At 39.5% G+C, this 23,628-nt stretch overlaps 2 protein-coding genes across 2 annotated transcripts in view; one reads left to right on the top strand and one right to left on the bottom strand.

Annotated features, from left to right (window-relative positions):
* Positions 1-16,772, top strand: aebp1a (AE binding protein 1a). Its single transcript, XM_028462235.1, has 20 exons — positions 1-420; positions 3,982-4,221; positions 4,299-4,352; positions 5,033-5,092; positions 5,438-5,497; positions 5,579-5,659; positions 6,805-6,882; positions 7,391-7,500; positions 8,125-8,264; positions 8,933-9,017; positions 9,330-9,474; positions 10,162-10,241; positions 10,317-10,440; positions 10,577-10,773; positions 10,905-11,078; positions 11,158-11,283; positions 11,513-11,759; positions 12,229-12,368; positions 12,615-12,714; positions 12,807-16,772. The coding sequence occupies exons 1-20, from the start codon at positions 186-188 to the stop codon at positions 13,355-13,357; spliced, it is 3,027 nt and encodes a 1,008-aa protein (XP_028318036.1). The 5' UTR covers positions 1-185; the 3' UTR covers positions 13,358-16,772.
* Positions 15,133-23,628, bottom strand: part of ddx56 (DEAD (Asp-Glu-Ala-Asp) box helicase 56) — a 21,486-nt gene continuing 12,990 nt past the window's right edge. The window contains exons 11-14 of the mRNA XM_028462236.1: positions 20,119-20,208; positions 19,940-20,045; positions 17,098-17,198; positions 15,133-16,984 (exon numbers count right to left, since the gene is read on the bottom strand). Of these exons, the coding sequence (XP_028318037.1) occupies positions 16,901-16,984; positions 17,098-17,198; positions 19,940-20,045; positions 20,119-20,208 (381 nt within the window). The 3' untranslated portion in view covers positions 15,133-16,900. The remainder of the gene's footprint in view (positions 16,985-17,097; positions 17,199-19,939; positions 20,046-20,118; positions 20,209-23,628) is intronic.

The raw sequence follows: 23,628 nt of genomic DNA on the forward strand, positions 1-23,628 counted from the left end.
ACGAGAAGGAAGAGGAGGAGGTGCTCCAGCTGCTCTCCGTCAGACAGCAGGAATCCCTCCAGTCCTTCTGATGTGGATCCCTTTGTGAGCTACTTTTCCAGCTGCACATTTAAGGTTTTCAGAGTTTTTTAGAAGTCTTCCAAGGTTTTCACAGGTTTTTCAGATTTCTCCAGAGGTCTTCTTTGATGATGAGGGTGGAGGTGCAGATGTTCTGGCTTGGTTTGGCCCTCTGCTGCTGTGTCCTGGTGGATGTTCGAGGAGAACCAGAGGAAGGAAGACTTTCCACTGGTTCGATTCAGGAAACTGAAATCGGAGAAAAGGTCCAGCATAGGAGCCGAAGGCAGGAAGAAGAGGTGGAGGCAGTGGAGGAGGTGAAGGTGAAGCCGAAGAAGAAGAAGACACCCGAGGAGATCGAAGCAGGTAAGATGTCGAGAGGTACCAATCGAGTGGGACCTGATCTGCGACTTAAAGACCAGCTTGACGAGCCATGCACCTACCAAGCTGGAAGCAAGCATCCTCATCTTTATGTACACGTTTTCTGTGGCTCAGTTTAGAAGTGTGTAGTTTCTCTGTACTCGTAAGTCTTGGGTCTCCGACTTTCCGTATGATCCAGTGCGACTGGGCGGTCTTCCAAGATTTCTCAGCGCGAAATTCAGTATGCTTTTTGACAAGTCCGTCTTTATGTATTCTAAACACTTACTACATATTTAAAGGGTACCTGTAGTGAATTTAATTGCAAGCTCTATCAAAAGATTATATATAGGTAATACTAGAGATTTAGTCTGGTTATTTTATTTAAATATACCCACAGAGAAGCCAGGAGGAGAAAAATCCTGGTAGCTCTTGAGAGACGGTAACCACCATTATTGCCCAAAGACATAGAAAAGTCTTAGGACAAAATCTATGACCTGAAAAAACTGTGCCTCTGGTTGTGGTCTTGTGGCTTTCTTGTTGGATTGTTTATAAGATCTTCTCAGTGGATTTAAAATGTTCTTTAAACAAAACCTTGTTCGCCCACCAACTCTTCTCACCAGTTCATGGTTTGGCTGCGTTCTGATTGTTATTTTTTTAGTCATTGCGCTGGTTTTAGGTTTCAGAGTAGTTGTTGGCGTTTTGTGGTCTTGGGGTCTCAGTGTTGGACCATGTTTGAGTTGGTTTTGTACTAGGTTATTGGAATGCTATCAGGTCTGGTTTGGCAAACTAATTTGTGTTTGAAGGTAGGGTTCTCACCAGCGCTGTTGAGCGTAGGGGCCCCCGACGCTGTAATTTGTTTTTTTTTCTTTTTTTAATCGGTACCGTCATAATAATTGTTGCTCACTTGGACACAAAAGGAACTTCCAGATGTGCACGAATTGTTTTAACGCTCTTTTCAACCTGAATAACCCAAAAACAGATACATCAATTACACCGTCTATAATTCAGGAGATCTGCTAAAATGCTTCCGTCTTCACCCGGGGACCCCTGCAGACTTAGCTGCCCCCGATCTTGCCTGTGTGCACCGTCCAATATGAACAGTGTAGCTTCAACCAGATGTAGCGCAAATGAAGCTGCTCGTCAAGTTTATAACTCGTAATGGATCATTCTACATGCACACGCACAGATGTGAATACCGTCGAGTTGAAACGTGTTCGGGCTTAAAAAGACATGAGCTTCATTCTGTTCTCTCGAGCCGGGTCTTCTTTTTTTAGCCCAATTAATGCTCTACTTTGTGCATGTCTGTGTGTGTGCATATTCCGCGTGTATGCATGTGTGTGTGTGCGTGCGTGTCCTCCACGTGTGTGTGTGTTTGTTCCAATATTACTGCAGGTCCCTTATTTCAATTTGAAAAGCTCGAGTGAGAACCCTGAAAGCACGTCCTTATTGGCTCTTTAACTGTTTGCTGATCAGTTTTTCTGGTGTCTGTAGCAGTGAACCAGTTGTTGTTTTTTAGGCATTCTTCCAGGATAATTTTGGACCAGTACATGGATTCCGGACCTTGTTTGGACCCCTTTCTCACTGGATTTTGGATTGGTTTGGCTTGGTTTTTCAACTGTTTGCTGGCTGTTCATTGGTGTCAGACTGATTCTGCTGAGTGCTTTTGGGTTTTTGATTGGTTTTGAGTCCGTGCCTTAGTGGACTAGTTTTTGGTTTCAGAGGGCTTTTTCTCTCAGGTTTTTGGAAATCCTTCAGATCAAATCTTGGACCACTATGCTGACTTTAAATTTCATTTTGATGACTTTCTCACAGGGTTTTGGTTTATGTTGTTCTTTTAAATGTTTACCGATAGGTCTGGACTACTTTATGTTACCAGTTGTTGGTTTTTATGTGGTTTTTAACATGCTTCTCAGTGGTTTTAGTGTCTGGATTTGGTTGGGTTTAAGTTATTTGCTCCTCATCTGGTTTTGCTTTGCCTCCTCATTAATCTTGGAAATGCATTTGAATAAGAGTAAAATTATTTTACATGTTCGTTTTTTTTCTTCGCTTGTCGTGAAAATCCAAAAGTCCAGTTTTCGACTTTATGAGAGACCTTTTAGTTTAAAGCAGTTTAGTTTTAGTTTTCTAAATGATCTTTTAACAGTTTTCAGGTCATATTCAACATGTTTTTTAATCTCTAAATTGGAGTCAGACTGGATTCTGACATGATTTTGACTCAATCATTTACTGAAATTGAGCAATTTTTTGTCCTTTTTTGGAGTGTGTTTCTGGATTTTTAAGCCCACAATATCATAAAATTTCTATTTTATTTTTAAACTAGATTCAGACTGCTTTCTGATTGGATTGAAGTATATGACATTGGAATTTAGTTTTAGACTTGGTTTAAACTGTCTAACTTAGTTTTGGACTCCATTTTTACTAAATTACTCTGTGTTTCTGGCCTTATTTTCTATGTTCTTCTGATAATATCAGGTCTCACATTCAACTTGTTTCTAAACATTCTTTGATTTAAATTCAAACTGGTTCTTACACAACTTTGGACTTCGTTTTTACTTGACTTACTCCTGTTTTTATTTTAGTTTTTCTGACTTTATCAGTGTGCAGTTGAAACACTGAGGCCAACACAGACAGGGAATGGTTCAATTAATCCCTTCTGTCTCCAGCTTCATAAAAAACCAAAAAACAGAATTCCATTGGGGAATGCTGTTTTAGTGCTTGTGAATCAGCGATGATTCAGGGATTTGGTAGGTGCTGCGAACACATTCTGCTTTCTTTGGCGGGGGTTCAGGCCTGAGAGTGTTGGTGAGAGTTTTTCTCACGTAAAGGAGAAACTTTTCCACACAAGAACAGCAGGAACAGCAGGATTAACCACACAACGTTTTCTGCTGAAGGGAGCAATCCGAGCTAAGATCAGAGGATGCTTTGGGTTACATAAAATTCAGAGTCGCTGAAGCTTAAAGATCTGTCAGATGACTGTGTGGTTTTTACCTCTAAAAATGCTGAGTCATGAGCTGTTTGTGAGAGACAATGTGTTTAAGGTTGAGTGGGGGATCAGAAAATGTCTCGCAGAGGAAAAACAAGAAACAGGCGTGGTAAATCTCCAACTTTCTCCAACCTTCTATAAAAAGGTTTTACATCATCAAAAACAACTTTGTTTTTAAGTAGTCTTCAGAAATAACCAAAAAAGGCAATCCATCAACAGAAAAGATACATTTTTTATCTCTCCTTTGGACCACCTGGATCTTAAATCAAAAGATCCAAAGAGTAAACAATAAATTACCCCACGTTTGGCAGCAGGGGTGTGGGATAAACTCTGTGGTAAAAGTGGGAGCAGCTTCATGGTGGTCACTGGACCAGTAAACTACTTTAAGATATGTTGACATGAGACTGAACACTCTAATACAATCCACCCACCAAAACACCCAAATGCAAGAGCACACAAAAACCAAATGTTATTTCCTTGCCTACATTTTTATCCTCACTACTTTTTAAGGTTCTTTCTGTGCCATGTCAGGATTTAGCATTGGATTATTCCATCTAGCTCAACGTTTCTTTATCTTCCTTTAGCCAAAGCCAAGAAGGCAGCTGAAAGAGAGGCCAAGGCTAAAAAGCAGAGAGCCCCAAAGCCCACCAAAAAACCAAAACCCACAAAAAAACCCAAAGCACCAAAACCCACCAAGAAACCAAAAGCAAGCAAAGCCACCAAAACAGCAAATGGGACCACGACCACCATACGGCCAACCACAAAGGCTGTGACGGCAGGAGAGGAAGAGGAGAAGCTGCTGGTGGAGCTTGGCCTGGACAGACGTATGCGATAGAAGAGCAGAAGCTTTAGATCTGATAAATGCCTGAACTTTCCTCAAGTCTGAACTTTATCCCTACAGTGATTCCTCCTGTGACTCCAGAGGTTTGGGAAGAGCCCATCGAGCCTGGCCTGGGTAAGGATAGATATTTACAGCATTGTGCAAATATAAGAGAAAAGAGCAATACAAATAAAGAAAAAGCTTTATAATAAGTGATGATTTACAATGGGCAACTTTTATCACAGCGGAAGCGACAAAGATGTGATTGTCTTATCAGAGGGCTGCATTATCAGCTTTTACATGGCATTGTTTTCAGTTTTAGGGAGAGATTTTGTGTAATATTTTCTTTTTTTTTTTCTTCTTTTTTTTGTGTAATATTTTCTGTTGTTTTTGGAGTCGTTTTGTGTTTTTGAAGTTATTTTGTGTATTTTCTTGTCATTGTGAGTATTTTCTTGTCATTTTGTGTATTTTTGACGTCGTTTTGTCCACATTATATGTCTATGAGTAATTTAGGGTATTGTGTTGTTTCATAGTTTTCTCAAAATGTAATTTTCTGATAATTAATACATACATACTGAAGCCTACATTTCAATCTAAATTCTCCAATCCCAACTTTTGGTGGGATTTGTTTCAGGGACTGCTCAGAATTAGAGAGCCGCATATGGCCCGGGGGCTGCAATATTATGCTTATTATTATATATCATGAGAAATTGTGCTCCATTCTGGAATAAAAAGGCAGGATTTCTTATTGTGTGATTAATAAATGGGCATAAAAACACTGTTCGGAGCATCGCTAATGTTTGATTTCTTTACAGATGAAATACGTAACAGGAAGAAAGAAGCCACAACAACTGAGAGAATCATGTTCATACCAGGTATTTATTGTGAGTAAGACTGTGTCAATAACTGTTAAAAATCGCTATATCACTAACAACTGACTCATGCTGATGCTATTTTAGAGACTAAATCTGTTTTTAATTCAGGTAAGACAACAGATATACTGCTTATGGGAAATGTTTATTTGGAAAAGAAGTAGAAAAGCTTTCACTAGGGAGCTAATTTGCATCCAAGATTTAATTTTAATGACAACTGCTAATGCTACATTTCAGTAAAGATATAAGCTGAAATCAGTCATAGGCTACATGCTAAAGCTAATGCCGTGCTACAGTTTTGCACTGCCGAGTGTAAATCAATGATTTGTGTCTGTGTTTCTGTCTCAGAGGAAACCACCATCGTCCCTTTTCTTGTTTCCTGGTACGAAGAGTACGACTATTCTGACCGTGAGTTATTCCTTCAATGATGAACAAAACTGGTCGAGAAGCGATCAAATACTGTATCTTCTTTCTTTGATTCTCTGACAGTGGCCGCCAAAAGACAAGAGGAGGAGGAAGAGAGAGCGCGTAAGGAGGAGGAGAGAGCGCGGAAGGAGAAGGAGGAGAAAGGTGGATTTTTAAGATTTCTGAAATACAAACGACGGGTTTCAGAAAGCCCTTCAGGTTTAATGTATTCAAAGGAGCATAGGGCAGGATGTATAAATCTGACTCCATAGTGACACCACGGTAGCCATCAGCCAAGCTGCCGCGAGGGCACGCATCAACTATTTACAGGTGATGCTAGAGGACGGACACCCGGGTCCGGACAGATATTTAGAAATTGTTGTTGGGTTCAGTCACATAGTGTCGTTTGCACGCAGCATTCTTCCTGTCCTGCTGCAGCAGCTGCTGCTGCTGCAAAGTGTAGCTTAAACTGTTTAACAGTGAGAGCTGTGATCCGCAGGACAAGGAGAATGGAGCAGAGGAGGACAATTATAAAGGAATACACCGTTGAAACATTCTTTTTACTGCATAACAACATGGATTATCCTTATCTTTGATACATGGATTATGTAAATAGATCATAAAATTGGTGCTTACCACAAAATCAAATGTAAATATGTCATTTCTTTAAGAAAAAAACAAGGTTTTCCCTGTTGGATCGGACTCGGACGAGAAAATGCAGCCCGATCCGCACTCCAACTGTGACACGGTTATTTATTTACTCGCCGTTCATGTGATGGTTTACTGTGTACATGTCTCTGCGTACATCTGTGGAACCAAACAGTAGTTTAATCCACAGTGCTTGTCTTCTTTCAGTCTCCAAGCCGTCTTCTTCTCATTCTATTTTATCCCCGGTAGTGGGCCGCCTCTCCAAGCCGTCGAGAACGCGCACTAGCGTCATTTGATGTCACCATCAGCACAGAACTGCGTGGGAAATTCACGCCCAGAACAGCAGTACAAAATGTATCACAATCTTTTCAAGGCAATATGTAGGAATGTGTGTGGGCTCATTCTCTTTGGGTTAGAGTGCTTTATCACCCATTAGCATTAAAAAAACTTAAAATGAATGTTTATTTTTTCTCAAACCCTGCCCTACTATGCTCCTTTAATTTGAAGATGAGACATGTGTTAAAGGTCAGGATGAAGGAATGAATCCAAACTGACTCAAATTTCAGAGCGAGTTTCATTTATGAACACACGTGGAAACACTCAGTGTGAGGAACATTACTAACATGCTGTGACTCTGTGTTTTTCTTTCTCTCTTCTTAAAGCGGAGCGTCTGAGGAAGGAATGGGAGCAAGAGGAGGAGGAACGTCTGAGAAAGATCATAGCGCCGCCTCAACCGAAGAGTAACGTCCGCACTTCTGACGTCTATTCTGACATTTTAACATCTATTATATCACTTCTGCATAATTTACCGACATGTTTCTGTCTATTTTAGCATTAATGCACATTTTTTATTGACATTTTAAAATAATTTTACTTTCTACTTTTAAAAAAAAATATTTATATATATATATATATATATATTAAGCATTGTTTTTATAATAATACATAAGTAATTGAAATCACAAAGTGAAACAAGGCATTAAGACATTGTTTTTAATACGTTATTGCAATAATTAACAAATAAATTCATTGTAAAAAGCAACTACCATCAAAAGAACATTGCATTTAAAAAAAAAGATAGTAATTAAATAAATCAAGAAACACAAATCAAAACAGAACAAAACAAAAGAAAAGAAAAAAAAGGAAAAGCTAAAACTACTATTTTCAGAGTAAATTGTATTCATTTTTTGCAAGTTATTTAAAATTTTTAATGTTGGAGTCTGTGTTTTTGGTGCTTGTTTCTCACAGATTGTCCTCCTCTTGGTTTGGAGTCTCACCGAGTGGAAGATGATCAACTTCTGGCTTCTTCTCAGTCTCACCTTGGTTTCGCTCCTCAGAGAGGACGCCTCAACATGCAGGCACGTTTCTACACCAACGCATGTTTGGGTTAGCTTTCAGTAATTAGGGCGGGGCTCTATAGTCTGGTCAAGTTATGGAATCAAAATGTTTTCCCATGTCTATCTAATGCAAAAAAAGACTACAAAATGTGCTGATATCTGCTGTTAACTAAGGCCACTATTTTTTGTGCATCCATAGTTTAAAAGCCTGAATTTATCGATAGAGAGGAGGAGGAATAAAAATTTTTTTAAAAAAAAGACAACACTGACTACAGATGAGAATAAATCCTACACAAAAAAAGGACTGTTCAGAACAACCTAAGAATATTTGACCAGAGAGACATGTAAACCCATGTAAATTTTCGATGTACAAAACAGGGGACGGGACCTAGATAAGCAAACTGCTTCTCTCGTCTCCTTTTTCGGCATGTACAAAAAAAAAAAAAATGTAAAAAAAATTGAATGTAGCCATGTCGGAAATAAACTGAATAAATTCAAAAAAAAATCCTTATTTGTGGAATAATGATGGTCAACTTGGCGTCTACAGCTAAAGCAACAGGACCTAAGAAATCGGTTGCAGGTCAGCTGACCTAACGTAGCACTGGACGATTTTGAAATTTTCAATGAAACGCCTTATCTCTTCAGGGTTCAGGTGACGATGTCAACACTTATGGCGGTGCTTGGTGTGCAGAGCCCGAGGAAGCGACTCACTGGTTTGAGGTGGACGCACGGAGAGAGGTGGAGTTCAGCGGGGTGATCACTCAGGGGAGAAACTCCGACCAGCTGTGAGACCAACAGTCACTAAGATTCTCTAAAAGTCTCTACAGTCTCTAAAAGTCTCCAAGATTCTGCAAAACTCTCAAAGATTGTGTAAAAGCCTCAAAGATTCTAGTAAAGACTCCAATATTCTCTAAAAGTCTCCAAGATTCTTTAAAAGTCTCTACAGTCTCTAATTGTCCCAACATTTTCAGTCTCCAACATCCTTTAACAATCTCTTATGGTCTCTAATAACTTGTTATGGTCTCTGACAGTTTTTTTTAAACTGTCTGACAGTCTCTAACGGGCTCTGACAGTTGCTAACAGACACTACTAGGTCTCAAAGGCCCTCTTACAGTCAAAATAGCTAGCATCCTCTAAAAGTCTTGTACGTCTCAAAGAGTTTTGAACAGTCTCTAAGAGTCTCAAACTTCCTCTACTTGTCTCTTCTGGTCTCTCATGGCTTCTTACGGTCTTTAACAGCCTCTAATCACCTTGAACAACACCTAACAGTGTGTTACAGCCTGTAACGTTCTAATGTTGTCTAATATATAGTCTCCAGCTGTCTCAAAAAATCTTGACTATTAATTAACAGTCTCTAACAGCCTTTAATGCTTTCTAATCTCTTCTTACAGTCTCTAAACATCTCTGAAGATCATTGTCCCAGTCTCTAACTTAACTCTCATTTGTGTCTCAGAGAGGACTTCGTCTCATCCTATCACATAGCCTTCAGTAACGACAGCCGGGATTGGACCGTCCTTCATGACGGCTACGCTGAGTGGGTGAGTGGAGGTCAAAAGTAAAAACATCCTTTAGTAAATAAAACTACTGAACGGGTAACAATATGAATACTAGCTCTGCAATAAGACAACAAATACTTTTACCTTTATCAATCTTTAAGAGGAACATGAGATTTATTTGCTCAGAATGCAAAAAAAAGATAAATGTCAACAAAGCAGATTTTCAAATGTTATAAGTAGACATGGCTGATATTTATGTAAAATTGTGAAAAGTAAACAGTCATACAGAAACCTTACAGAACTACTTTAGGTGCAATAATGCAGTTATTGCTGTCTGTTTTTCCCCTCATGCAGCTTTTCTATGGGAATGTGGACAAAGACACTCCCGTCATGAGCCAGTTTTCCCCTCCAGTCGTGGCTCGTTACATCCGGATCCTTCCACAGAGCTGGAACGGCAGTCTGTGTCTCCGAGCGGAAGTACTGGCCTGTCAGCTGTCCAGTGAGTACGAAGGAGAACATTTGAGATCAGCAATCCTTAACCTGGCTGATTTTGGAATCCTACTCTGTCCCCTCGAACCAAATCCAATAAAATATTATTCTTGATATGCATTATTTTAAAGGAGAGATAGAACAATTGATAATGGATCCTGTCAAGACACCCCCACGCTACAAACTACACATATAGAAATCTGCGTTACATTTTTTACTTAATTGTCTGAACTTAAAGGTAGAGCTATGAGCTGTAACGGGTTGTTCTTCTAACACAGAAAGCAATTAGACATATTTTGTATTGCTTATTAGTCATTAGTCATTAAGTATGACTGATTAACAGCTGAAATGTCAGGTTGAGTGTGTTTTCTGTTATAAAGAGGATTTATGCCATGCCTAGAACAAATGTTTGCTAATTCCTGTTTTGCATTGCATCTTTATCTAATGTCAGTTATGTAACACATATTTTAGCTCTGAGTTTGAGTTCATGTTGAGAAATCTGAGAATTTTGGCAGACGTTGCACATTTTTGAGGGTCAAATGTTACCGTGTGGAGCAGTGTTACTGCTTCTTGTGCTTTTAAGAATCTTTTGTTCATGATTTTTGGGATTTATTCTAAATATTTGAGGTCTCATTTTAGATGACGGTGAGGCTACAGATTTACGTAGTTAAGATGCTCCTTTTCTTGTTTTCGTCAGGCAACTTTCACAGTGAGAATGAAGTCAACGCATCCGACGAGCTCGACTTCAGGCATCACAACTACAAAGATATGAGACAGGTTCATGTTCACACTAAACTAATGAGATGTAGAATAGAATACAAGTTTGTAAAACTGTTTATCTTTACACCTCAGATGATGAAAGTGATCAACGAGGAGTGTCCAAATATCACCAGAATTTACAATATTGGGAAAAGTTCAAAGGGACTGAAAATGTACGCAATGGAAATATCAGATAATCCAGGAGAGCATGAGACCGGTGGGCAGCTTTTATGAACTTCATAAAGTTTAATTCTCAAATTTAACCATTTGTCTACAATCAAAACAGATGTAGTAACCAAACCTAATTGTGGTTAATATTGCTACCCTTTTCATTGGATAAAAACCGTCTCCAGGGGAACCAGAGTTTCGCTACACAGCTGGTCTTCATGGTAATGAAGTCCTGGGCCGCGAGCTCCTCCTCCTGCTGATGCAGTTTCTGTGCAAAGAGTACAACGACGACAACCCGAGAGTGCGCCGCCTGGTGGACGGCGTAAGAATCCACCTGGTGCCATCGCTAAACCCAGACGCTTACGAGCTTGCCTACGAGATGGTACGATGTTTAAACTCAGTGGGAAAATAATTGTCCTTACTGTGCTACATACTGCCATCTACTGACAGGAAGATTTAAGCCGGTACAGTATGTAGTAAATGTGACAGCTTGTCTTCTCCGCTGCCATCCAGGGTTCAGAGATGGGTAACTGGGCGTTGGGTCACTGGACTGAAGAAGGATATGACATTTTCGAAAACTTTCCAGATCTCAACAGCATCCTTTGGGGTGCCGAGGATCGAGGTTGGGTTCCCCGTTTGGTCCCAAATCATCACATCCAACTGCCAGAGAACTTCCTCAATGGCTCTGTGAGTTCTCGATGATTTGTGTAATCCCTTGTATGAGCGCAATGGAATGAGAGCATCTTTAACTCCCACAAACACTCAGCTTGCGGTTGAGACAAAGGCAATCATCTCGTGGATGCAGCGAAATCCGTTTGTGTTGGGCGCCAATCTACAGGGAGGAGAGAAACTGGTGGCGTATCCGTTTGATATGCAGCGCCCGCAGATCTCTGTAAGTCTCGTTTCCATCCCATAATGCCGGAGTGTTAAACTCAGCTATCATCTTTACATCAAGAACAAGAAAGTCTGTATGAGTCAAGCATGTAAGATCCTTTTCTTCCTAAGCAAGGCACATTTCTTCTGACAAGGATCCTTCTGACAAGTCTTTGAAAGCTGTCTTTGTGTCTTATCTCCGTATGTTTGACACTCTTTAATGACTGAGTGCTGATTGGTCATCTCAGCTTCCTGACAGCCGGCGTTGGAGGGCCAACACTGAAATGAATGAGGAAACTTGGGCTCGCATCCAGCGGCAGAACCAAGGGGCTCTAAGGGAGACGCCTGATGACGCCATGTTTCGGTGGCTGGCCATGTCCTACGCACACAGCCACCCCACCATGACGGACACGTACAGGGGATCGTGTCACGGTGAAGACGTCACAGGCGGTCAGGCTATCACCAACAGGGCAAGCTGGAAACCGGTGGTGGGAAGTAAGTGTGCAAATTTCAATTTCAGTTTTAGTGTTCCAGCCTCATAGCTTCTGGTAAAAGCTCCAATTCACAAAACCAGAATGTAAAGCTTTCCAGCTGGTCATCACCTTTTGAAAGACATGTCATCTGCCCAGTTAGGTTGATCCAGGGAATCTCCAGAGCCAATAATATCAAAAGGGGTACAACTTGTCCAGAAACAGTCTTTATTTTTTTTATTTTTTTTACCACATTGTTTCAAACATTTGTCTGATACAAGCCACTATTTTTATTAACTCACTGAGTTTGTAGACCACTGATTTTTCTCTTTGCTGATGTTTTACTACACAAATAGAAGTGTTACCTTTACAAGAACATGAGGCTTTTGCATGTTCTCCAAAGAGTTCCAGAACACCAGGAACATGAATTTGGGTTTTTGTTCTAAAGGTGTTATTTTGTGGGGGTTGTAAAAGAGTTAACTAACTTTTAACAGGTATGAACGACTTCAGCTACCTGCACACCAATTGCTTTGAGCTTTCCATCTTCCTCGGCTGTGACAAGTTTCCTCACGAGAGCGAACTTCCTCTGGAGTGGGAGAACAATCGAGAAGCTCTGCTGTCCTTCATGGAACAAGTGAGGACAATTTGGAGCTGTTGTTTGTGACTGATACTTTATGTATACTACTTTGTTTGTTGCTAAGCTAAATGATGGATAACTTTAAGGCTTTTTATCCATTATTGTGATCAGTTCTTTAGTACCGATCATGATACTGATCTAATGTTGATCCACTTATTCCTGTTCAGGTATTTAAACAGGTGTAGAATAGGAGTAGGCCTGTTTTGTGATGTTTTTCGACGCAATGTTCTGCTTCTTCTGTAGGTGAATCGAGGAATCAAGGGTTTGGTGAGAGACATGGAGGGAAATCCGCTTCCCAACGTCACCATAACCGTGGAGGGTATACGCCATGATGTCAAAACTGGTAATTGGAAGAATGTTCTCTGTTGAGAACTTGTCCACTTTCTTTCTCTTCTTGACACACCATCTGTGAGAACTTATGTGGGACTCTTTCAGCTGCTGGAGGTGATTACTGGCGGCTCCTGAATCCCGGAGAATATCGCGTGACGGCCAAAGCCGACGGCTACACACCTCAGACACGCCTCTGCATGGTGGGCTACGACTCCGGCGCCTCGCCGTGCAGCTTTACACTGACCAAGTCCAACTGGGATCGCATCAAACAGATCATGATACTGAACGGTAAGAGGCCCATCCGAATCGTCACCAGGCCAAAGGTCACGACCGCCGCGCCCAGCACGACCACGGAGATTGACGCTCATGCCGAGGCTCAGAGGATGGAACGACTGCGGCGCCTGCGACTGCTGCGTCTAAGAAAGCTCCGTCTGCTGAGGTTACGAGGCGGTTCTGGCACCACCACGACAACCACAACAACAACAACAACAACCACGACAACAACGACAACTAAAGCACCTAAAACAGAAACCACGACGCCCTGGTACGACTCCTGGTTTCTAGTTGACGGCTGGCAGACAGAGAACCCATTCGACAGCATCATCCTTGACTCTGTGCCCACTGAGGACTTTCCGTTTGAATTTACCATTGATTGATCAGGATTCACACAGAAGCGAACGTTCCATACAAAGACTCATGAAAGCCTGAGATAAAGTATTTTTTACACCAGTAAACAAGTCAAAAAGTCACGAGAAAAAGATTAAAAAAATGAGTTATTACCAGATACATTTATAATTTTGAAATACAAAAGTCATCATTATAGGATGAAAAGTCATTACAAGATAAAAAGTCTTCAATACAAGATAAAGTCAAAATTACAAGTTACAAAAGTCTTAATTACATGATGAAAAGTCATAATATTAAGACTAAAATAATAGTTACAAGATATGTCATTCTTACTCTATGGACTTTGTGGTAACATTTTCCGAAAACGGAAATTAATCTAGAGTTTATTAAAGTTCCATTCAAAGCAGCCAAATCAGAATTATCAGGTGGGAAAACTAAAATTATAGTCTGAGCACAGCATTTCTATAAAAGTTTGTATTAAATCAGTAAAGCCCTGGCTTTTATAATCCAGACATGAGTTCATGAGTTCCAGATCTCCATCATTTCATACGACAGAGTAAATCTCCAAGAATAAAAACTATGCTATGCTAACTAGCAACCTCATCCTCTATTTACATTTCTCTCAGTTCAACCTACTCACCAAAGACTGCAGTCTTTTTCTTCTTTCCTAATCATGGGCGTGTTGCAACCAACTTGAAGAGCTGCATATCATTAGCTACCGTACTGGAGGGTGTAAACTCAACAAAACGCCTTCTGAGTGTCAAGGAGAGTTTCCCCCATTCAAGATTACAGAGTCCACAGGTGCCAGTTGTTATATGAGGGGCGGAGCCAACAGTGACGCACGGTCCAATGACGTCACAGAATCTCGTTCTTAGCCAATAGCAAAATTAAATTGTAATTGCAAGGTTTTGACACAGAGGGCAGTCACTCTTACATTTTACAACAAAATACACCAAATTGAAATACTTTGACTAAAATGTGAAGAGTTAAATAAGGCCCAATCATCTACAGCACTATTCATTACCAAATGCATTTGTTTTCAGCATAAAAAAGTGGTTTTGGGGTTTAGTCACTCTAATCTAAACATTAAGAGGGATAATGGTTCCACCTGTGGATGAAACTCTGTGAGCAGGTTGGAGCGTCACTGGTGTTGTGGTGAAACTGGCGTTCATTTGGAATAAAGTCAAACATCTGAGAACAACCAGCTAACATTCAGACTCAGTCACTATGAAAGCATATCTGTGCCATAATTACATTTTTAAAATGGATTGACAGAATATGACTGCATTTTTGACTCACAAATAAAATGAATAATAAATAACCCAAACTGCTCAAAGTTGCTCATTTTGTGACTTAATTAAAATGATAAGGAAATAACATTTAAGTTTTAATTTTCAAAATATGGGCCAGCAAATAGACACCAAAAATTCTGTTGATCCATTTTAAATTTAATTATGGTACAGATACGTTTCCAGTTACCATGAGGTGCCGATTTTACTGGTGGGTGTTTGGCCACTTTATTACACAGCGTGTCTCCAAATGAACTGAAGTGTTACTCTTATGGAGGTTTCAGGAAAATAGTCAATACTCAACAACACAGAGGCGTATTAAAATACTCTGATTACTTAAAATTGATCATAAACTATTGATCAGCGGCCTTATTCCACTGATTTTGCAGCTGTGGGTTCAGCTTTACATTTTTTTTAAATTGTTTGCTACTGATAAATAATCAACATTTATGGCTGGATTCAATTTTATTTTGCTGTATCACATATCCTGATTATTTCAAATCATCAGTTTCGACCAGGTAAACTGTTTAACAGAGTTATCGTTAGCAGAGTAATACCAAAAGATTCGTACGTGCACACGTAAACATGAAAAAAAGCAATAAAACTTTGACAAAGTTTGTCAAATTACTGCTAATGTGCAACTATTAATTTTATTTGAAAAAGCTTTATAAATGTTACAATTTCAAAAGCATTTATTGAAATTACCTGTACATCACATGATTTTGCTTATTTTCATTACAGATTTTTACTCGACTCATGCCTGTGACCTCGTGAGTCGTGACATATGGTGTAGAGACATAATTTGTGCACAAATTGTACATATACACATCCTACTTGTGTGCAAGTACACATCTTTTGACAGAAACCTCACCCATTTTCTTACTAAATAAAGGTTTGCCTTTGAGATATGCAGTTTCACCACTAGGAGGCGTCAGGGAATCACACAGATATTAGTTTATAATATCCACTGCTGACAGACTGTTATTAAAGGTGCAGTCCGCAACTTTCAGATTCTTCTCTCCCCCTCCCTCCTTGCTGCTCTCTTGCCCTGTCTCCAGACCCTCCCTCAGATCAGCTAACAAGCTAAAGTTAGTCCGACAGCAATATAACATGCTCTATTAAAAGCATTTTACTGCAGCGCTTCTCTCTCAATGTGCACACATCTCAATAGCAGCAGCAACGACAGTGTCACAGCAGCTCAAACAGAGGCTGCTGCGCACACACATGAACAACACATGCACTACAGAGTTCTAGTGTAACAATTACAAATCAAACATAATGTAAATCAAGCAGCAGTAATTACCTTTCAAGCAGAAAAGTCACCAATTCCATCTTCTACTCCTCCAGACCATACACTGTAAAAAAAAGACGGGCTCTAGCTAAGGGAAAGGGGCGGGGTCTGTGAGCAACAGCCCATCAAACACAATCCTGGCTCTGATTGGTTCTTTTCGCTCAGTCGTGGTGCATTCTGCCAAAGGCTGCAGGAGCAGCAGGGGGGCTCAATGAGTTTTTTTCACACAAACAACTAGTTTGATGTAAAACTGTCCTTACATAGTGACAGCTTTACCAAATATGACATAAAGTCACTTTTATAAGAGTTGCAGACTGCACCTTTAACAGATACAGGTTTAAACTTTAGAAAACTGCCAAATGTAACCAGTAAATGTATACAAACATAAAATCCAAGTTTATTTCTCGCTCCAAAGAGAAAATAAAATAAATCCCAGGAGTTTGAGTTAAAGAAATCTATCATGTGATGGATAATTTAGGTTTAACACACCTGACCAGACTCTACAGAATGAACGAACACAGATTCCCACTGTAACACTTATGATAAAGGAGAGGGAAAATTCTTGTTACACTTTGTCCAAATAGTGTATTGCTGTGATGAAAAGAAAACAGGATACAGTCACTTTGAGTCGACATCGAGGCATTAAAACTAAAGATGATTGTTGTGATCAATGGAGGTTTTTACAGATTCTCTTTTTTGTATTGAACATAGTTTGTATCCATTGTAGTTTAATCTTTAATATTTCAGTGTCCACTCAGTATAAATGTTTGCCGTTTTGTCACGTTCACCGTCTGTAAACTTCAACCAGCACGATGATTTCACCTTCAAGTCTTTATTGCAATAAACATCTTCCATTGAACTGAAGCGTGTGAAAGCAGAGGTGTGACTTCATTGTCGGCCGCTGTTTAATTGACTCCGCCTCCGTCAGAGTCCAAGCATCGTCCTCTTTAAAGTTCAGTTCAAACTTTAAACGTCCGTTCTTCCTACGTTGGCTAAGACTTTCCTGCTTTGTCTTTTTTGTTCCTCCGTCCCACGTGTCTGAAAGTCCTCAGTGGGTTTTTCCCCCGAAGGTTCTTCTGCGGAGAGAACGTCAAATAAATCCTGGTTTTTATCACAATCAGTGGAACCGTTGTTGTGTCTGAGGGAACGTTCCCGTGTCTAAAGGCTGTAAACATTGACTGATCATCACCTTAAAGCTGCTCTTTGCGACTCCCCCTGGCTTCGTCTTTTCTTTGTTTGTCCTCCTCTTCTTTAACAGCGGGTTTATCGCTCCTTTCAGAGTCTCTGGAACTGAACACAACATCAAAAGGTTTTTAATATTGAACATTTTCATGTTGCTTCTTTAACCAAAGGAAACACTTAACAATGGTTCTCAAGTGCTCTCACCCTGGGACCCACATTTTGCCACGGTCATTAAATCACCACCCACTTTTTTGTGTGTTTTCAACTATAAAACAATCTAAACCAATGGTTCCCAATCTTTTTTGTCATGTGAACCACTGTACCCCTTTTGCATTTGTGTCAACTCGTGTACCCCCTCTTGATATCATAAGTACACTGTCTCCAACATTGGTTCCCTATGGATTAATCTAAAAATTCAAAACAATGAGTTGAATTGATAGCGGAATTTATTTCAAAAACAACCTGATTACTTCAATAGTGAGTTAATGCGGTCTCCAATGTAAAATGTAGCTAATTGTCTCCTAATATCAGAAGTATATTAATATAAAATATATTATTTAATTATTAGAAACTATAGTATTTTATTGAGCAATAGTATAATAATAGTTTGTTGTAAATTTGTACAAAAATAACCGAAAAAGGAACATTTCCTGATTATTTTTAAAATAATTGTTCAATCTTTACGAGTACCCCCTGCAATGTGCTCCTGTACCCCTAGGGGCACACATACCCCTGTTTGGGAACCACTGATCTAAACAATATAATATTTTTCAAAAACATAAATCTATTTATAAATATATATTTTCCTGTGCAACATGCATTTCACGACATGGCTGTCAAAATATACGTTTTTTTAAAAAAATAAAAGACAAGACGTTAAGTATTTGTTTTATTTTTTACAGCTGTCCGCGACCCACCCAGTACAGGTCCACGACCCACCAGTTGAGAATTGCTGACTTAAAGCACAGGAAACACCATATCAGGTTTATAGGAAAACAATAAAATAATTAATTACAACCAGTCTTATTTAATATTGACTTGAATAATATACTATTTATTCAACATGTCTCATTAATGTATAATTTAATCTCTTAATTAAAAAAAAGGAATATAGGACATATTTGTTCTACCATAATATATATATACATATACACATTTAGAAAAATTCAAAATAAATAGAAAAATAAGTCTCAAAATATGTTGTGTAGCTTGGATGCTAAACGTCACTACAAACCCAAATAACCAAATGTATTAAATACAGTTTAACCGTCAGGGAACTTTTAAAAAAGTTAAACTCTGAGCTTAGGTACCAAAATGGTACCATTCATAAAACTGTCAAATGTTATATATAAATATTTTTCCCACTTTTTTCACATCAGATCTTTTCATCAACTCCAGAATTAACCATAGATATTAAGTTTTCATTATATTTCTGTATTTAAAAAAAAAAAGTTTTTATGCTCTTTCTGTCATATTTTCCAATGACAAAAACATAAAATATACAGATTTTTTTAAAATAAAAATAGCGTGCCAAGTGGAACATTTGATATGAAGTTATTACATCCTTGACACGGTCAATAATTGATAGGAACATTGATTTTGAGGCATTATTACTTTTAAAGCTATTTAAGGACCCTTCATGAAAGGGTCTTCAAAATGTCATTTATAAATATTTCTCACTTTTTTTTCACATCAGATCTTTTCAATAACTTCAGACCTAACCATAAATATACAATTTTTTAATATGTTTGTATACATTTTTATGCCCTTTCTGTCATAAAACACCATTTTGTCAATGACAAAAAAATAAAATGTGCTTGTTCTTCAAAAATAAGATGAAAAAATAAATATTTGGTATAAAGTTATTACAGATTAGGTCAATAATTGATAGGAACATTGATTTTGAGGCATTATTACTTTCAGAGCTATGAACATTTATTGGAAAAAACACTTTTTGACCATAGGTAGCACAATGGTGCCCTTCATAAAAGTGTAATAAAAATGTCATATGATTATTTTTCTCACGTCAGAACTTCAGACCTAACCATGAATCTAAAGTTTTTCATTACGCTTTTATATATTCCATGTTTTTATGCCCTTTTTGTCATAAACCCCTAATGAACCAGTTTATTTTGGCTTTTGTTATTCGACTTTTACACACGCCTTAACACACATACACACAAAATATATTCTCATCCACATTCACACAACTATTTTATGTGTATCCCAACCCATCAATACATTTGTATGGTTTTCAGTTTTTTTATTGCCATGCATTTTGCAGAGTAAGAATAACTGTCCTCCATTGAAACTCTGTAATAAAGCTCTGGTGACTGTGGTAGCTTTGGGGGGGTCAAACCCACCTAAAACCTGTTTTTCCTGTATTTTGAAGGAAGAGGCTTAGATACAGTGTATTAGATATTTTTGGGAAAACCCACTGTTACGTCAGGATAACAACAGTATATCAAAAGATGTGGTTATAATGGAAGTCAATGGGACCAAATTGGTCTCGAACACAAAGAGTGTCGGTACATTTTATATCTGCTGTTCTATACATATTACATTAAAAGTGATCATTGAATTATGAACATGACAATAAATAAAAAAAACTCCTGTCCAAAGTTCCCAAAATTAGGCTTTAAACTGAATAAGATATTGAGAGTTTAAAACACTGACTAAGCAGAAAGTACACTACCTGAAGGTGCACCGAGGGTTACATAAGTAAATTATGGATTAATAATCTCAAACATAAGATTTTATAAAACTTTCTTAAAACCAAAATATAAAAAATGTAAACATAAAATATAAGATCACATTTATAATACATAAAAATAATTCATATCGCGTACCGAGGTAGTCGGGAATGTTCCTGAGGTGAGGTTTGACGACGGCGGGGTGAAGATCTCTGTCGTGTCGCAGCAGCTGAAGATCTCTGGGATTGTCTTCAAAGTACGTCTGCAGGAGTTAAAGAGACGAGAGCATCATCACCTTCCTCACTGACTCCGCCTCCTCTTCCTCAGAGTCTCACCTTCAGCTTCTCAGAGTTCAGCAGCTCCTGTTTGATCTCCTTCAGTCGAGCTTCTTTCACCGCCTGCTTCGTCACTGAACGCATCGCATCCTGCAAACATACACACACACATTGTAACACACACAAACCATCATAACATGCATCGCATTCTGCAAACACAGACACATTATAACACACACCATTAGAACACACACACGCATCGCATCTTGCAAACACACACAAACTAACACACAGACTAGGGAAGGGCGGTATGACCAAAAATGTATATCACAGTATTTTTCAAAATTCTAACGGTCTATATGACGGTATTTTTATTTTCATGCATAATCAGGTGTTCACTAGGGATGGGCGATATTGACAAAAAAATGTATCCCGATAATTTCTAGTATTTATCACGATAACGATAAAAATAAAAAAAAAAAATCACAACTTAGTGTAAACACAAATGTGAATACATCAACATTACACATTTAAAAACGCTACAATAATTGCTGACTCAAACAGCTCATGAGCTGATATTTTATGAAATATATTTGTGTATATGGATTGCTATCAGTGTTATTGTATGTAATTAATTTATTTCCTCACTTGAAATAAAATTACTCAAAAAATTGAAAAAATGCACATTAAAAGCACAAATAGCTTCAATAGTGTTTTTACTGCTGATGAAATATAATTAAAAAATATTCCATCCATCCATCCATCTTCTTCCGCTTTTATCCGGGGCCGGGTTGCGGAGGCAACAGTCTCAGCAGAGATGCCCAGACCTCCCGATCCACGCACACCTCCTCCAGCTGTTCTGGGGGGACCCTGAGGCGACACCAGGCCAGCTCAGAGACAGTCCCTCCAGCGTGTCCTGGGCCTTCGAGGCCTCTTCCCGAACACCTCCCGAGGGAGGCGACCAGGAGGCATCCGAAACAGATGCCCGAGCCACCTCAGCTGGCTCCTTTCAACGTGAAGGAGCAGCGGCTCTACTCCGAGCTCCTCCCGAGTGACTGAGCTTCTCACCCTATCACGAAGGGTGCGCCTCATTTCGGCCGTCTGTATCCGCGATCTTGTCCTTTCGGTCATTACCCAAATCTCATGACCATAGGTAAGGGTAGGAACGTAGATCGATAAAAAATATTGCGTTTCACAAATTGGGTTGAATGCATAGTGACATTAGTTATGTTAATATTTATTTCACACAACGTGTGACATGTTTAGCTTTTATTCTTCCATACAAGTATTAAATCTGACCATAAACAAATCGGTGGCTATCTGTGGTTTGATGACAGTAAGACTTGTTCTTTTTATTTGGTCTATTATTCCTTATATGGAGTGGTTAGCGTTAGCACTTAGCTCAGTCTGTGTGTCAGTGTTAATCGTTGCTACAGGTTCATCTCTGTCCCCGTGTTTGTGGAACTTTAGGTGGATCTGACGGAGGAACTTGAATTGGTTCCCTTTGTTGGATGTTTGTCTGGTTTAAACCAAGTAGCGGTCCTAATTGTATCACAGCATAGTAGCTTCTGGTAGCCGTGACGAACACACACAGACGGCGGTGTGTGCGGGGGCGGGGGCGGTGCACACCGTGCAGAGCTTCCATAAACAACATTTTGCTCCAGAGAATAATAAGTTGTTGACAACAAACGGGGCAGTTTTGGCCTGTGGAACGTGTTTTTTTTGGGGCATTCTTGGCTAAATTGAGGGACAAATGGCTCGTGGCCCTCGCTAATTTCCGACATGGGAATTTATCGTTTACGTTGAGGGATGACAAATTCTTACCGGTGAGAATGTTTTTGACGATAAATCATAAACAATAAAATATCGCACATTCCTAGTGTTCAGAGCATTTTCTACTGGTTGAGAAAGGAATTACTGCAGTAGATTGACTAAGTCTGCGTCTCATTTCTCCCCCTTACCCCTAACTCTCTGAAATGCATGAGAGTCAGAGAGGTGTCCCATTTCACTATTGTGTAGAGGCGAAGGGCTATTCACCCCTCTAAACGCAACTTTTACCGATGCTGACTTAAAACAGATGGGAAGGAGGAGTTTCAGGCTTTCACGCAACTCAGCAGCATGGCGCCAAAAATACGCATAAACGTAAGCCCATTTTTCACATAAAATAGCTTAAAAAGTTATATAAACCTCCAGTGACGTCACGAACAGGGAACAATTGTGTGTGCGTGCGTGTGTGTCTGCGCAGCAGGATGACAGAGAGACAGCGAGCTGATCACTTCACTTATCATAAACAGAGCCGCCTTTACGATATAAATGATCAACTTAAAGAGTTGCTAAAGGAATGTAGGCTTATTTAAGAATGTAACCGCTTCATCTTTGCCCCGGTACGTAGGAAGCTTCCCACGGCCCGTCTCACTGAACGTGAGGCAGCAGCTCCTCCCTCGGCTGTAGCGCTGCAGGTGCCTGATGTGTCGTTGCTCCAGTGTGTGTGTGTGTGTGTTGAGCCGGTGACAGAGAAGAGAGAAAGAGTCGATCACTTCTTTTCCTTCTTGCTCCGTTTTTACGGTTTAAATGATCAACTTACGGAGATATTAAAGGATGAGTTCACTCAGAATGTGTTATCTGTAGTGACTGGTTTTCAAGAACTTAACCGCTTTAATTTTACCCTCATAAATTGTGTCTCGTTTGGTGTGAACGCACCTTTACACATGACAGCAACAAGTTCAGTTTCGGAGAGGGGTGTCCCAAATCTAAGGGCTGAAACATAGCCTTTTGCCTTAGCCCTCGTTTTGGAGGTGAAGGAGGAGAGACATGGGGTAGGCGTAAGGGTACAAAAAAAGAAATGGGACTGGGCCTTAGGATGCTCTATTTTACTGTCATGAGTGAATATTGTAGAATAATTCCACACTAGTAGTAATACAAGTTTGCAACAGCAGCCCAATGGCTCTTTGCTGCGCTAGCTTAGCTTTAGCATTAGCTTGGTTTCTAGCTTTAAATGATGCATACTCAGTGGTGTGGTGGTTTCTTATGGTGAATAAAGTAGCGTTTTGTTTGCAGCTCCACCAGGACTTATTTCCGTGTTATAGGAATTATAAATTGCGATACGTTGCTCTCTTTTTGTGTGTATTACTTCCGAACTGCCGACATGCTACGCTAACTGTGCCTCCGTGTCCATGAGTGTTGTTCTCCTGTAGCGGAGGCATGTGCACGCAGACACATGCTCACATGCAGCTTCAGAGCTTTCGATTGTGTCTTTCTGATCCATTTACACGTATGATTTACACCACAACTAACACCAGAGCGTTACTGTTTACCTTCCTATTTAGAAGTGCAACGTTGAAAAGGGTCTGGTCTGAAACACGGCGCAGCGTAGCGTTCTGAAAGTTGTGTAATCGGATACATCAGTATATTAAAAATGAATATCCTAACGAAAATATATACCGGTATTCGGTATGAACTGGTATACCACCCAGCCCTAGAACACATGCATCGCATCCTGCAAACACACACACATGATTACACACACCCATTGTGATAACACACACATATTACTGTAACACTACAAACCCA

Source organism: Gouania willdenowi, chromosome 12, assembly GCF_900634775.1.
Source record: "Gouania willdenowi chromosome 12, fGouWil2.1, whole genome shotgun sequence".
Lineage (NCBI taxonomy): Eukaryota > Metazoa > Chordata > Actinopteri > Blenniiformes > Gobiesocidae > Gouania > Gouania willdenowi.

What these genes read in the sequence shown, in the direction of transcription:
- aebp1a (XM_028462235.1), top strand. Translation starts at nt 186, where the DNA reads ATGATGAGGGTGGAGGTGCAGATGTTCTGGCTTGGTTTGGCCCTCTGC. An exon ending in AGCGCCGCCTCAACCGAAGA is followed by an intron (nt 6,883 to 7,390) that starts GTAACGTCCGCA and finishes TGTTTCTCACAG; the next exon opens with ATTGTCCTCCTCTTGGTTTG. An exon ending in ACTGGCCTGTCAGCTGTCCA is followed by an intron (nt 9,475 to 10,161) that starts GTGAGTACGAAG and finishes TGTTTTCGTCAG; the next exon opens with GCAACTTTCACAGTGAGAAT.